This window comes from Malus domestica, chromosome 15 (assembly GCF_042453785.1).
Source record: "Malus domestica chromosome 15, GDT2T_hap1".
Lineage (NCBI taxonomy): Eukaryota > Viridiplantae > Streptophyta > Magnoliopsida > Rosales > Rosaceae > Malus > Malus domestica.
In genome coordinates, this window is record NC_091675.1 from 8,259,179 (window position 1) to 8,271,783 (window position 12,605).

Below are 12,605 nucleotides of genomic sequence, written 5' to 3' on the forward strand. Positions count from 1 at the left end.
ATGAAAAGTATCCGGTACTGTTCACTTTAACGAAAAACCATATTTTTACACTAAAAAGTCAATCCTGGTACTATTTACTTTACCTTAAAGTTTTCAAGCCATTTTCATTAGTTTTTCTTTTATTAAATGCAAAGAACATTTATGAAAAACAAAAAAATACAGAAACAAAAGGATGCTTCATTAAGTGGCCATGAAAAGGTAGGCAGTGGGAGAGAGCCACGTTAGTGCATACACAAAGAGACAGAAAACCCATCATCAGACTCTATCTGAGCTCTCGATTGCTTCTTTCTTTTCCTCTCCCTATGCAATAACACAACAGAAATATCAAATAATTGCCAGAAAAAAACACACCTTCCAACCCCAACATATATTCCCACACAACCAAACAACCAAACAACTCAACACCCACACTCAGAGACACACCCATTCAATCTACAGAGAGAAAGAGAAACTCAAGCGCGAGTCGCAACACTTGCTCAAGAACCTCCGCTTTTATTTGCTCTCTCACTCTTTCTCTCTCTCTCTCTCTCTCTCTCTCTCGGTCTCTGCTCATAAAAGAGCCCCAAAGATTCTCTCTTTTTCTTTTCAAGTCCTCATTCTTTTTCCTTTTCTGAAAATCGAGCTCTCTTTTTCTTCTCTTTTCACAAAAACACCATCTCTCTCTTGCTAGCAGATAAGTAGCAGCTATGCAGAGTGGTGGAATGGGGATGGAGATGGAATGGCTGTTCTGAAAATGGCCCAGCAAGGCATCCCCAACAGCAATGCCACAACTCTCAGCAGCCAACAGCAAAAGCAGCAGCCGCAGAAGCAGAAGCTAGAGGAGCAGCAGCAGGGGAAGCACACCATCTTCCATGATTTTCTGGGCATGAATCCTGGAGATTCCCCTGTGGTTTTAGCCCCTAAAACCTCCACCGATTGTAGGCTCTCTGAGCCTTCTCCCTCCGCCTCCGCTTCCCTTGGGGCTTCCTCCGGCGGTGGCCGTGGCCCCATCTCCACCACCTCTGATCTGGGTTCCGGTGAGTTCCTCCCCATTTATGCTGTTTTTTACTACCTATGATTTTAGTTGAGTTCATAACAAAAACCCGTCATTTCCTATTAAAGATAAGTGCTTTTATATAATTTTGTAATCAGCTTGAAAAAGTTCATATCTTTACTATTTTTTGTAGAGGGTTTTTTTTTTATTGTTGTTTTGGATTGCTTGTGTAAATGCAAATGAGAAAGATGGGGGTGGGATTATATTCTCTATGTTATGTGAGTGGATTTATCTTTTTCAGTTTTTGATGCAGTTAGTGATGTTAGTAAGGAGTTGTGTACTTTATACTTTTGTATGTTATGGATTAGTTAGTGAAGGAGTTTGGTAGCTGTTGTGGTCTCTCTCTTTTTCCTCTATGCATTTGATTTGTTAAATTGTTCATTTTTATGGATAGATTGAATTAAGGGCAAGCTTTTCACTTGCTTTGTTGGCTCTCTTAATTTGTGTATTATTGGAGCATTTGGAATTAGGCTTGAGAAATATGATGCTAAAATGGTTTTGTGTATTTGTTGTCATTTATAATGTGGCGGGATCTTTTTCCATTTTTGATGCTGTTAACGATTGGGTAGTGCAAAAGTTGAGAGTGTTTGTCAAAAGTTATCATTATAAAGTGAGACTTTGAGCATTTGTTTATGACTTTGTGTTGATGTTTATGTTATATTATTGGCCTTTTTGTCTGTGACTTTGGTGAATGCACATTAACTACTAATCTTGGTTATCTGTTATGATTGTTTTACTGAAAATTCAACACGCTTACAGTGTGTCCTTTGTTATCTGGATTAGATATGAGTTTGATTATTGTCTCATTAAATTTGGTAGAAAGACAGGCTGGAAATCATCTTGAGGGGGTTCCATTCTATGGCCCGAGGAGTGATATTTCTGGGCCTGAGATAAGTAACAGGTTACTAGGAAGTAAGCGGAGTAATTCGGACTCGACTTTTATGGGTTCATCCAGAGATGGTGTCCCTCATATGGGTCCTGATCACCTTGAGAGGTCACATTTGATGAAGGTGTGAGTGTGACATGATACGATACTGATATTCTATTCTTGCATAAGGAAAAAGCCCCACCCTATGTTTTATTAATCTGATGCATTTTAGTTATCCTGAAATCAGATGCTTCGACATGGACCAGGGGGAGAGCGACCTCGAAGGTCCAATGACGATGAAGCAGTCTTTGCTACACAGCCACCGAGGCCAACTTCTGGTTCTCTCATTTTTCAGTCTCCACTTGGTGGTAGAGTTGATACCAAATGGGAACGACCTACTCCCATGAATATGGGTGCTGCAGTACAGTACCCTCCACGAGGGGGTCATTTTGTACCCATGGTGCATCAATTACCTTCAAACCGATTTAGGGATGCCAATGCCAGTCCAAACAATATTTCTCAATCAGCAGCAGATGAGGGATCTAGAACTGGAATTAAGGGCCCGGGAATTTTGAGTTCTATTAATGCCGGTAGTGATGCTCCAGAAAGAAACTCGTCTGGTGTGCTGCCAAGTGGCAGCAGGCAGAAATCTGGGACTCATATTGTAGAGTCAGAACCTTCTAATCCAAGGTACAAGATATAGTACATGTCTGTTACTTTTTTTTCGCTCTTCTTTCAAGTAAGAGGAAACTTGATGCCTCATCTTTTTTATTCTGTTGTGGCAGTCAACATGGATTTATATCAGCTGGTCGGCAGATGACCATATTTTATGGTGGTCAAGCTCATGTTTTTGACGATGTCCATCCGAACAAGGTTTGTTTTCTTACTGTTTGATTGTAGTAGAGCGGTCTTCCTTGATTTATGAGCTTATTCCTATTATAGCAAACATATGAGGACAGTCTCTTTAAAGAATATATATATTATGGATGTCAACATTGGCTAACTCATGTAGTCATTGCATATGGATGAGTAAATTTGGTGTTGCCTGTAAATTGCAGGATTAGTGTGATCTGATCTTATCGTAGGTATAGCGAAAGTGTTCTAGAGAATGTGGTTTTGGCTTACTGAATTATTTTCTAGTCATAAAAGTTTCTTGATATTATTAAAAGCTTGACCTTTAGATGTCTATATGGGGTCATTATAAAAGAGTCGATTTTAGTATTTGAGAATGTGCCTAGCTAGGATTAGCACGGTAGTGTTTTAAGATTGTGCGGAAGTTGCTTTCTCCGTCAGTCCCTGATTGTGGGAGGTGACGAGTTAATAACAAGAAGTCCCTGAAATTGGGTATGAAGATATTTATCAAGGCTGTAAAAGACTCGAATTTGTTTTCTCTTGGTATGCAGCAGTTTAGAGTCACACTTTCTTGTTCATTATGGTCACACTTGACTTTATAGTATACGACTGCATTCCTGACCTATTTAGTTTTTATCTGCTCTTTGCCCCTGAACCGGAGTTGTTGTGACTATTTCTTCCTCATTGGTGCTGGTTTCACTTGTCATTGTAGTCAGGTTTACCACTTCCATTAATACTACGACTTTGGTTGGATCAGTGATCATCATTTTGAGTGCCTTCAAAAGTCAAACAATCTTTGTTAGCAATAAAAATGTAACATGGTCTTAGATTCCTTGTTATTATATCAAATTGGTGGAAATTACAATGTGGATGGGTGTAACAAAGAAAAACTATATCATCTTATGGTGCTTGTCATGATTGATGTGGGGAAGTTCACTTGTACATCATTTTCATTTTGTGTGGGGAGGTTCTTCGGTTGCTGTTTCTCATTCAGGTGGTATGGAGTAGCCATTGGTATTTTTCACATGAAATATGCAGCAGTGGTTTTCCATGCCAATCAGTTATGACGTAATATTTGCTTTCAGTTTTACGCTGTAATATGTTAGTATTGGCCCTTTTATTGTCTTTTGTAGTGATTCATATGTGAAATTGAGTTCCTAATTAAGAAAGAGACAGAAAAGGGAGGGAGTGTTCTATGTTTGGTTTGACTGAAGACGTGTACACCTAAGCTTTGTGATTGTTCTTTTGTGATTTTACTTAGGCTAAAGTCTCTCATACACTCGATTATGTCACATAGGCCATGGATGGTGTAGGGGAGGGAGGGAGGGAGGGAGGGAGGGAGGAATTGAGTCTGTTCTTGTAGAGTTGAATTGAAAACTATGAATGTTTCTTTGTCATTGATGTCTGAAAAATTGATAATTCCCTTTTCTTCACGATCTTTTCGATCAGCAACATAGTATTCAAATATCATTTCCCCTTTCGCAGTTTATTGTCATGTGACATTGTTGTGACTTGGTACTTTTCAGGCAGATGTTATAATGGCTTTAGCTGGATCAAATGGAGGATCTTGGTCAACAACCTACTCGCTAAAACCTAATGTGAGGCCAGGCAGTGAAAGTCGCATGCCTAGTGGAGAGATTGAAACCGGTACAGCAATTAACAACGCATTGTTGCGAGAAAACCGTGGGAGGTTATCTATTCCTGGGAATTCTAGTCAAGCCGCGGGTTTTGCTGATCAAACATTGACACCGGCAGGTAATCTTCTAACTCCATTATGGTTGCATGCATATCCAGTGGGGTGTTTGACATCTAGAGATCGATGAGGACACATATGCCCACAACCTTGTATTCAATGGTTCCTTTGGTTTCTTTGTGTTGTAGGTGGCCACCAAGGCAGCAATTTAGCCAAAGATACAAGAAACATGATTCAACCAGCGGAACCCAGTCCAAAAGAGAAAAATGAGCTGTGATGTTAGAGAGTTTTCATATTTCGAATCCAGGATACAGTATTTATTCGCAATTGTAGTTTCCTTGATGTTTCAGTTTGGTCTCGACTTCTCCAATTGAACAATATTTAATCCTATAATTTTGAATATCTGTCGAAGCCTTCGGCTGAACGACATCCCGCCATGAAAGCCAGTGATAGCAGAGCTTCTCCCCTCAAGTTCACTTATGGGTCACGGCAAAGGGAATGCTTGGGAATACCTTTAACAAAAGTGTGTTTTAAGGATAAATATTCATTTTTTTAGTGCTTTTGTTAAAATCACTTTTTATTGCTCAGTCAAGAAGCGCTTCCAGATAGAAAGCAATTGGGTTCTTAATAGTTGGGTCGTGGGCTGGGCACCACCATATCCCTTGCATAATGTAAGCAATGACACTTTTAGGGAAGTCTTTAAGTGTAGACAGGGCTACAGCTTATAGACACAATTTTGATCACTTTAAGCGGGTTCAAGCACTACTCAAGGTGGCATTGAGTGACTACTCTGAAAAGCTTTCAAAATAAAGGGGTTTGATTTATCGACACCAATATGGTGAACAAATAAAATTTAGCAGAACCTCAATAGGGCTACAACTTATAGACACAATTTTGATTGCTTGAAGAGGTTTTGACAATTTTGAAAAGAACTCAAGGTCGTAACGAGTGACTATTTTGAAGAGTTTTCAAAATAAAGGGGTTTGGTTTATCGACATCGATATCGTGAGCAGTCAAAATTTAGTAGAACCTCGACAGGGTTATAACTTATAGACAAAATTTTGATCTCTTGAAGGGGTTCGAGCACTACTCAAGGTGGCATTGAGTGACAATTTTGAAAAGAACTCAAGGTGGCAACGAGTGACTATTTTGAAAAGTTTTCAAAATAAAGGGGTTTGGTTTATTGACATCTATATGGTGATCAGTCAAAATTTAGTAGAACCTCTACATGGCTACATCTTATAGACAAAATTTTGATCTCTTGAAGGGGTTCGAGCACTACTCAAGGTGGCATTGAGTGACTTTTTTCAAAGTAAAGGGTTTTGGTTTATCGACTCCGATATGGTGAGTAGTAAAAAATTTAGCAGAACCTTGACAGGGCTACATCTTATAGACACAATTTTGATCACTTGAAGGGGGTTCGAGCACTACTCAGGTGGCATCGGGTGACTATTTTCAAAAGTTTTTCAAAATAAAGGGGTTTGATTGGTTGACACCGATATGGTGTGCAGTCAAAATTTAGCTAAACCTTAAAGATTTAGGTTCCATACAAGGCAACTGTTTAGACCAATGTAGTGATCGCTTGACTAGAACAAGAACTCACCCTTGGTGCTTTCGGGAAAATTACAACCAGTCGGAGCTAGTTCAAAGATCGGTCGGACTGTGATTTGAACTTAGAAATTTTCATACCTTTCAGTGATATGATGGTGTCATTTTACCTCGAAGGTTTGACATGGAATATGTTACATTGAAATAACTTGACAAACATGTTCGAAGCATTTGAATTATAATTATCAAGTAGAAAAAGGACACTTAATCCTTTATAATAGAGAAGGAATTCCCGCAAGAAATAACCACTTCATTCACACAGATCATAGATAGTTGTTTTACATAAAGGCTTTCCTATTTCCTTCACATTTCCATACAAAAACAAATAACTAAGAACAAATTTATGAGCTTTACTTGAGTCACCTTGTTCATTTCTTGGTGTGTTTGAGATTTGTCTTTAGATACTACGTGCCTTAAAGCAATCATATATCCTACATAGCTATAACGCTCCCACAAACTTCATATCAACAATTATATTTCTATTTATTTAAAAAATGGCTAAAAATCTTTAGGGTGCGATTGTTACATAGGACTATCTCATACTGGACTAGCTTCAAGGAGTAAACTGGACTGGCTTAGACTAGACTAAGCTGGACTAATTTAGTGAAGCGTTTGGTGACACACCCCGACCCGAAATATCCACTAGGATTATGAATCGAGCCATACTGGCCGACACTTGAAAGGTGACGAAGCCATAAAGTGTGATCATGTGAAAAAATGTGAATAAATTTAAACCTAAGAGTGCCTAAATACCAGAGTGCGCTAGTGAGCGGGAATGAACCCACTTCACGCGTGACGTTAGAACATAAGTAAATATAGTAGAGGTAAGAGAATAATTATACCATCACAAGGAGCCACCTGAAGTGGGAGCGCCACACATCCTCGTTGATATGGAACTTTGCTACTAGAACCTGAAGGGGTGCAAAATAAAAAGTGTGAGTGGGCAAAATAAAGACTTTCAAAATCATTTCAATTATCAGAGGTAGTAACCCCTCGCCGTAAAACCTGTATAGTTTCCAGAAAATCATACTATGTATACGTATGAAATCAAAAGTATACTAACAGTAAATCCAGAAGTATACCACGACACAACATCTCATTAGTAATATAAATAATCATGTGCTTAATAACCCATACTAGCACGCTAGTCGGAGTCACCTATGGTGACCTGTACGACTACAACCATATCTCATCAATCAATGCTAGTACATAAGTCGGAGTCACCTATATGACTCATCCATATCTCATCAATCAATGCTAGCTCATAAGTCGGAGTCACTTATGGTGACCTGTACGACTTATTTATATCTCATCAATCAATATCCCAGTAATATGTCGGCCGGATCCACCTCTTGTGGCCTGTACGGCTGAACCCATAGCTCATCACATATCATTGCACACGAGTCGAAACCACCTCTAGTGGTTTGTACGATAGGCTGGGTGTAAATAATTACGCTCAAGTGCTACGATCACGTGAAGGCTGTACGAAGTATCGCAAGCATAGATTTAAAAATCGATAATATCGGCGATATTTCGCCGATATTATCGTTTTTTTTCATATCACGATATTTCGTGAGTATTCCTTTAATTTTCGTTAATATATCGCGATATTATATATAATATCGCGAGATGAACCTAAAAATATTTGAAAATTTTTGAAAAGTCTCAAACATGCACATAAAGGGGTTCGAACCCCTCCCATCTAACTCCTTCAGCGACTTGACCACCATACCACTTACGTTTTTATGAAAACATGCTAAACTATTTATATATATGGTTTTGTTTTGAATTCTTTTTGCAAGAAACAAATTTGCACATATTCCAAATTTTTTGTGGTATTATATTTTAAATTGTGTCAATTAATTACTTAGTCAATGGCATGTGGTTTTTAATTTTTCTATTTTTTATTTGGTCACTTACATGTATGGTTGGAAAAAATTCCCGAAAATCCCAAACCAAACCGAAAAAGTCCCAAACCAAAACCATCCTGAAAAATACCGAAATTTTCGATATGGGATTGGTTTCCAAATCCCATTTGTTTGGTAATCCTGAAATCCCGAAAAATACCGAAGTATTCGGTTTCCTATTGACTTTTGGGTTTCGGTTCTTGAAAGCCATTGCTATGGTTGCTGACTACTCTTCACAATACACTTACTCTACACATAGTGATGATGAAGATAGTGAAAATTTTGAACCTCATAGGAACTCTATGTGGTACTTAGTCACTCATGTATCTTACCATGCAATGTATAAAGTGTAAAATATTGTACTAATTCATTATATATAAATGATTATGGTGTGTTTAAACTTCTTTCATTAATTATTATATATTTTCTACACTCACAATGTTTGCCAGCTCGTTATATAATCAACTTAAATCAGTTAAATCCATCATGCAATGCATTTCCTTCCAATTTTTATGATAAATTAATAGATAATTGACTAAATAAACATCCTGTAAAGTTTCAATAAAAATTTCCAAGTTTTTCTTACAATTTCCGTGGTTTCCATGTAATTTTTATCGATATCGATATTATCCCGATATTTTCATCGATATTTCCGTGTTTTCGGACTACCGATATTTCCGATATTACTGATATTTTCTTCCTTGATCGCAAGTCACCTACGAGTCGGAACCACCTAATGTGGTATGTACGACAGGCTGGCACCTACCTTGAATCTTAGGTGAGCGTGTGGTGTGGGAGGTGAACGATCATGTGAAGGCTAGACCCTATCGTCGGGTGAGAACACTAACACCGGCGTTTAGGGTTATGAGCTATAATTACATCTCGACATAACCATACCCACTGCAATCACTATCACCAACATGTACTCATCTGAACTTATCTGTGCATCCTGCGTTCACCTTCGTACTTTAAAGTATTCACAATAATTATGAGCAATAATATACTTATGGACATGCCCTAATGCAATCCAAAACTTAACCATATCGTAGTGCTTCCAAATATATATATATATACATCAATAATGTAGCGTAAAATGCACAATCTATAACGCCCTACTCCCGAACTATTAATTTTCGGGAATAATTATCGTTGAAAAGCTCAACTAAACACTAGTTTAACTAACTATCAATACTTATGATTCTTTACTTCAATTTCTCAATCCTTCACACAGTGATTTATGACCATCATCTAATCACTAAAGCATAAGGTTAAATCTCACATTTTTCATCAATGTCCCTCACATTGCACAATTTCCCAAACAAGGCTATTGTCTCACGTATTTAGTCTCATTTATGGTATGACTGCATCTAACGTCTCATTAGACTGCTTACGTCCCCTAAACAGGAATAAAAAATCAAGTGGCGGTGAACATTTTATTTTATGAACTTACAAATCCAATTCAGGAAGATCCATACGTCAGATTCCCAATCCGTAAGTTTCTATGGTTCTCAAATATTATGTACTATAATGTACTAAAGTTTGGTGACGATCCAATGGTCAGATCGTCAATTCATATAATGACCTATTAACGTATCGTAGAGAATTTAGGTTCCAACCATCAACCTATGACATAGAATTACCAAGACTGAACTCAAGGCATCTAATTTAGCCTAAAAATGACATCGACAGCCCCTTGGCCATGCGCCGCCGCATATGCCGCCATGGGTGGCGGTCGGCCGCCCTGACTCACCGGAAAATTCAACTATTTTTAAAAATTCTCAACAATTCCAGAAATGAAGATCTCAAAGACTAAAGCAAATTTTATACCTGCGGCCAAGTCCAATTTGGCCTAGAAAGGCTACCATTTGCCTCGAACCTATCAGAAACCCTAGTTTTAGGTGTGCTCGATTCAACTCCAAGGATGCTCCGACGTCCCTAATATTGTTTGGGATTTGTTCCAGACCTCAAGGGGGTACTAAAGGTGGTGGCAATTGAGCAAGAACATTTCAGATTTAATGGATCTCCACCTAAGGCCGACGCACTCACTGTGGGTATTCTCTTCAAAATTAAACTCTTCATCGTCGTTTTTAGTGTAAAAATGGAAGAGGGACCGATTGGCCATGAGGTAAGGATCATTTTGACACAAAGATCACCATCCATGGTGACTGGAGTTGGGAAATAGACTCAGGTTGGGTCACGATTCCTTAAGGGACCCGGCCGATCCCATTCTTCTTCTTCTCCATCCTTTCTCTCCTGGTTCTTCTCTCCCATTCATCACACTCTCTCTCTCCTTATTTCATGATTGGGCATCGCCCATCTTCTTTCTCTCCCTCTCATTTGCTGCTGTCACAACCCGTCCCGAATATTTAATTCTGACAATGTGAATTGACTATGATACCCTTGAACGTGAGTGTTGTGGTGTGTATTACGCATGATAGAGGTGGTTCAAACTTGCATTTCTCCTTAATCATTGGACAAAACTTGGACTAAGTTTATGTGATTTTGGTTGGTGAACCACGTGGACCACTCACACACACACACCCTTCTTCTTTCCCATGCTCTCTCCTCTTTCGGACTCTCTCTCTCTCCTTCCCTCATGTACGGACATCATCAAATTCAAAAGAAAACTTGCGGATCAAAGGTTTAAAGGACACCAGTGTGTTCCTGAGGTCCATACGAGTTGAATGGTACCATTTTTAGGTAAGGACTCATTCGAAAACCCTAGTTTCCTTGATCTCCGATTATGGCACTATTCATGCAAATGTAAAATCTTATGTTTTTGGGAATTTGGAGCTTATAGTAGCTTAAAGAGGTCCTCACAAGGCTAGGAGTGGTTCGTTGGAAGAAATTGGACGTCGGAATAGCGAGAACGGCGAGTTGCAGGTTTTGGCCGGAATATCAAGGAGTTTTCGGGCGAATCTCGTGGGATTTAGGTCCTAAAATTGGTATGGGTTTGTTCTAATTGTTCTAAGCTTCATTTTGACATAAAATTCGTGAAATTTGGTTGAATATCGAGTGCGATATAAAGGTTGCAAGTTTTGCCCAGTTTCTGGTGTCGGCGACGGTTGTCGGAGGTTTGAGGTTAAGGACGATGGAATATTCCATGGCGTCAGTTAACTTTAACGGTTTCTGTTACTATTTAATGGAATATTCCACGAAATATTCCTAACGGCGTCACTGTTGCCGTTGGTGTGCCAGGCACGTGCCAGCGTGTGGGTAGGGCGTCTGGCAGTGCCTTGGCCGGCACGTGACAGCGGGTGGGTGGTCAGAAAATTATTCTAAAAATATGGGGATGTTCGTGGAGTTATGTAGATCACATTGGTATATTCAAACACCCCATTTGAGCATTGTATGAGAAGTTATTAGCTAGTTTTGTCTATGTGCTTTAAATAACATTTTTATAGTTAATTCGTATATATGTGAGACTTATCCCGAGGACGAGCGTGTTCAAGGGTGACTCGGGGGCTACAACCCTTCGACATACCAGTGAGTGGGCTTTTGGTTTTAGTATATATTAATATACTTGATATTTTCCCAGAAAATATGTTTAAATAAGAGTATGCCTTGAATGCCATGCACATAAATTTATAATTCGAATATGAATTGATATATGATGCATTATATATATATAATTGTGGTGCTGTGGACGCTCAGGTAAGTTCAGGCGAGTTATGTTTGGTTATGTGAATTATCGATGATGTGATATGTGATTGAATAACGTTGAACTCATAAAACTGCACCTAGGGTGATAGTGATTTAGCCAGAGATATGGCACATGTCTGTTTATAATGCCACCTTCCACACCATATGCTCATATTGGATCCAATTTAGGTGCATAGTCTTGTCGTACAGACCTTTACTATGGTTCCGACTTGTAGGTGACCGGCGCTTTATCGCCCAACTATTATGTGAGAGTAGTATTGAGCATAATTATATTACACCCAACATTGTCGTACATACCTTTTCATTTGGTTCCGACTCTTGTGCAATATAGTGTCGTATAGGTCATTGTAGTGACTCCAGCTAGATTGACTTTTGTGCTATGAATTCAGTCGTACAGACTACCACAAAGGTTCCGGCTAATATATTACATTTCTATGATATTATTCTCACCTGAATTACTTACTCTGTTATATCTTGGCATGACATAAATATGAATATGATTATGTGAAGCATTATTTGAATTGAGATATTTACATATATATTTATGTATATGTTTATATTCTGATTCTGGGAACAATTATACATGTTTGACAACGAGGGGTTAGAAATGTTGATAAATGAATTGGTTTTGTAAAACATTTGTTTTTGCCCACTTACGTTTTCTGTTTTGCGCCCCTCCAGCTTTTAGGTAAGCTTGCTGTTGGTGGCCTTGAGGATTTCGACGGTTTTGACATATCAAAATAATTGTAGGACATCTTATGGTACTGTATAACTAGTACTTGTCCTACTGGACTGCACCTAGACTTTCTATGTTCTGATTAGGAGTACTTACTTTTGTATCTTACTCCTAACACCTCTCGTTTTCTAGTGCACTCTAGTAGTTTCGATTTTTAATTATTCGTATATTTCTTATCCTTAATGCTTCTGCACTGTGCACATGGCTACGTCACCCTCACGTGACGGCCAGCATGCCTTGATCTC

General features: G+C 38.7%; 1 protein-coding gene across 1 annotated transcript; it reads left to right on the top strand.

The window, feature by feature from the left end:
• Nucleotides 1–296: 296 nt before the first annotated feature.
• On the top strand, nt 297–4,888 carry LOC103415495 (protein TIFY 8). The gene is made up of 6 exons (XM_008353821.4): nt 297–1,016; nt 1,853–2,043; nt 2,149–2,591; nt 2,687–2,774; nt 4,280–4,508; nt 4,635–4,888. The coding sequence occupies exons 1-6, from the start codon at nt 719–721 to the stop codon at nt 4,721–4,723; spliced, it is 1,338 nt and encodes a 445-aa protein (XP_008352043.2). The 5' UTR covers nt 297–718; the 3' UTR covers nt 4,724–4,888.
• The last annotated feature ends 7,717 nt before the right edge of the window (nt 4,889–12,605 follow it).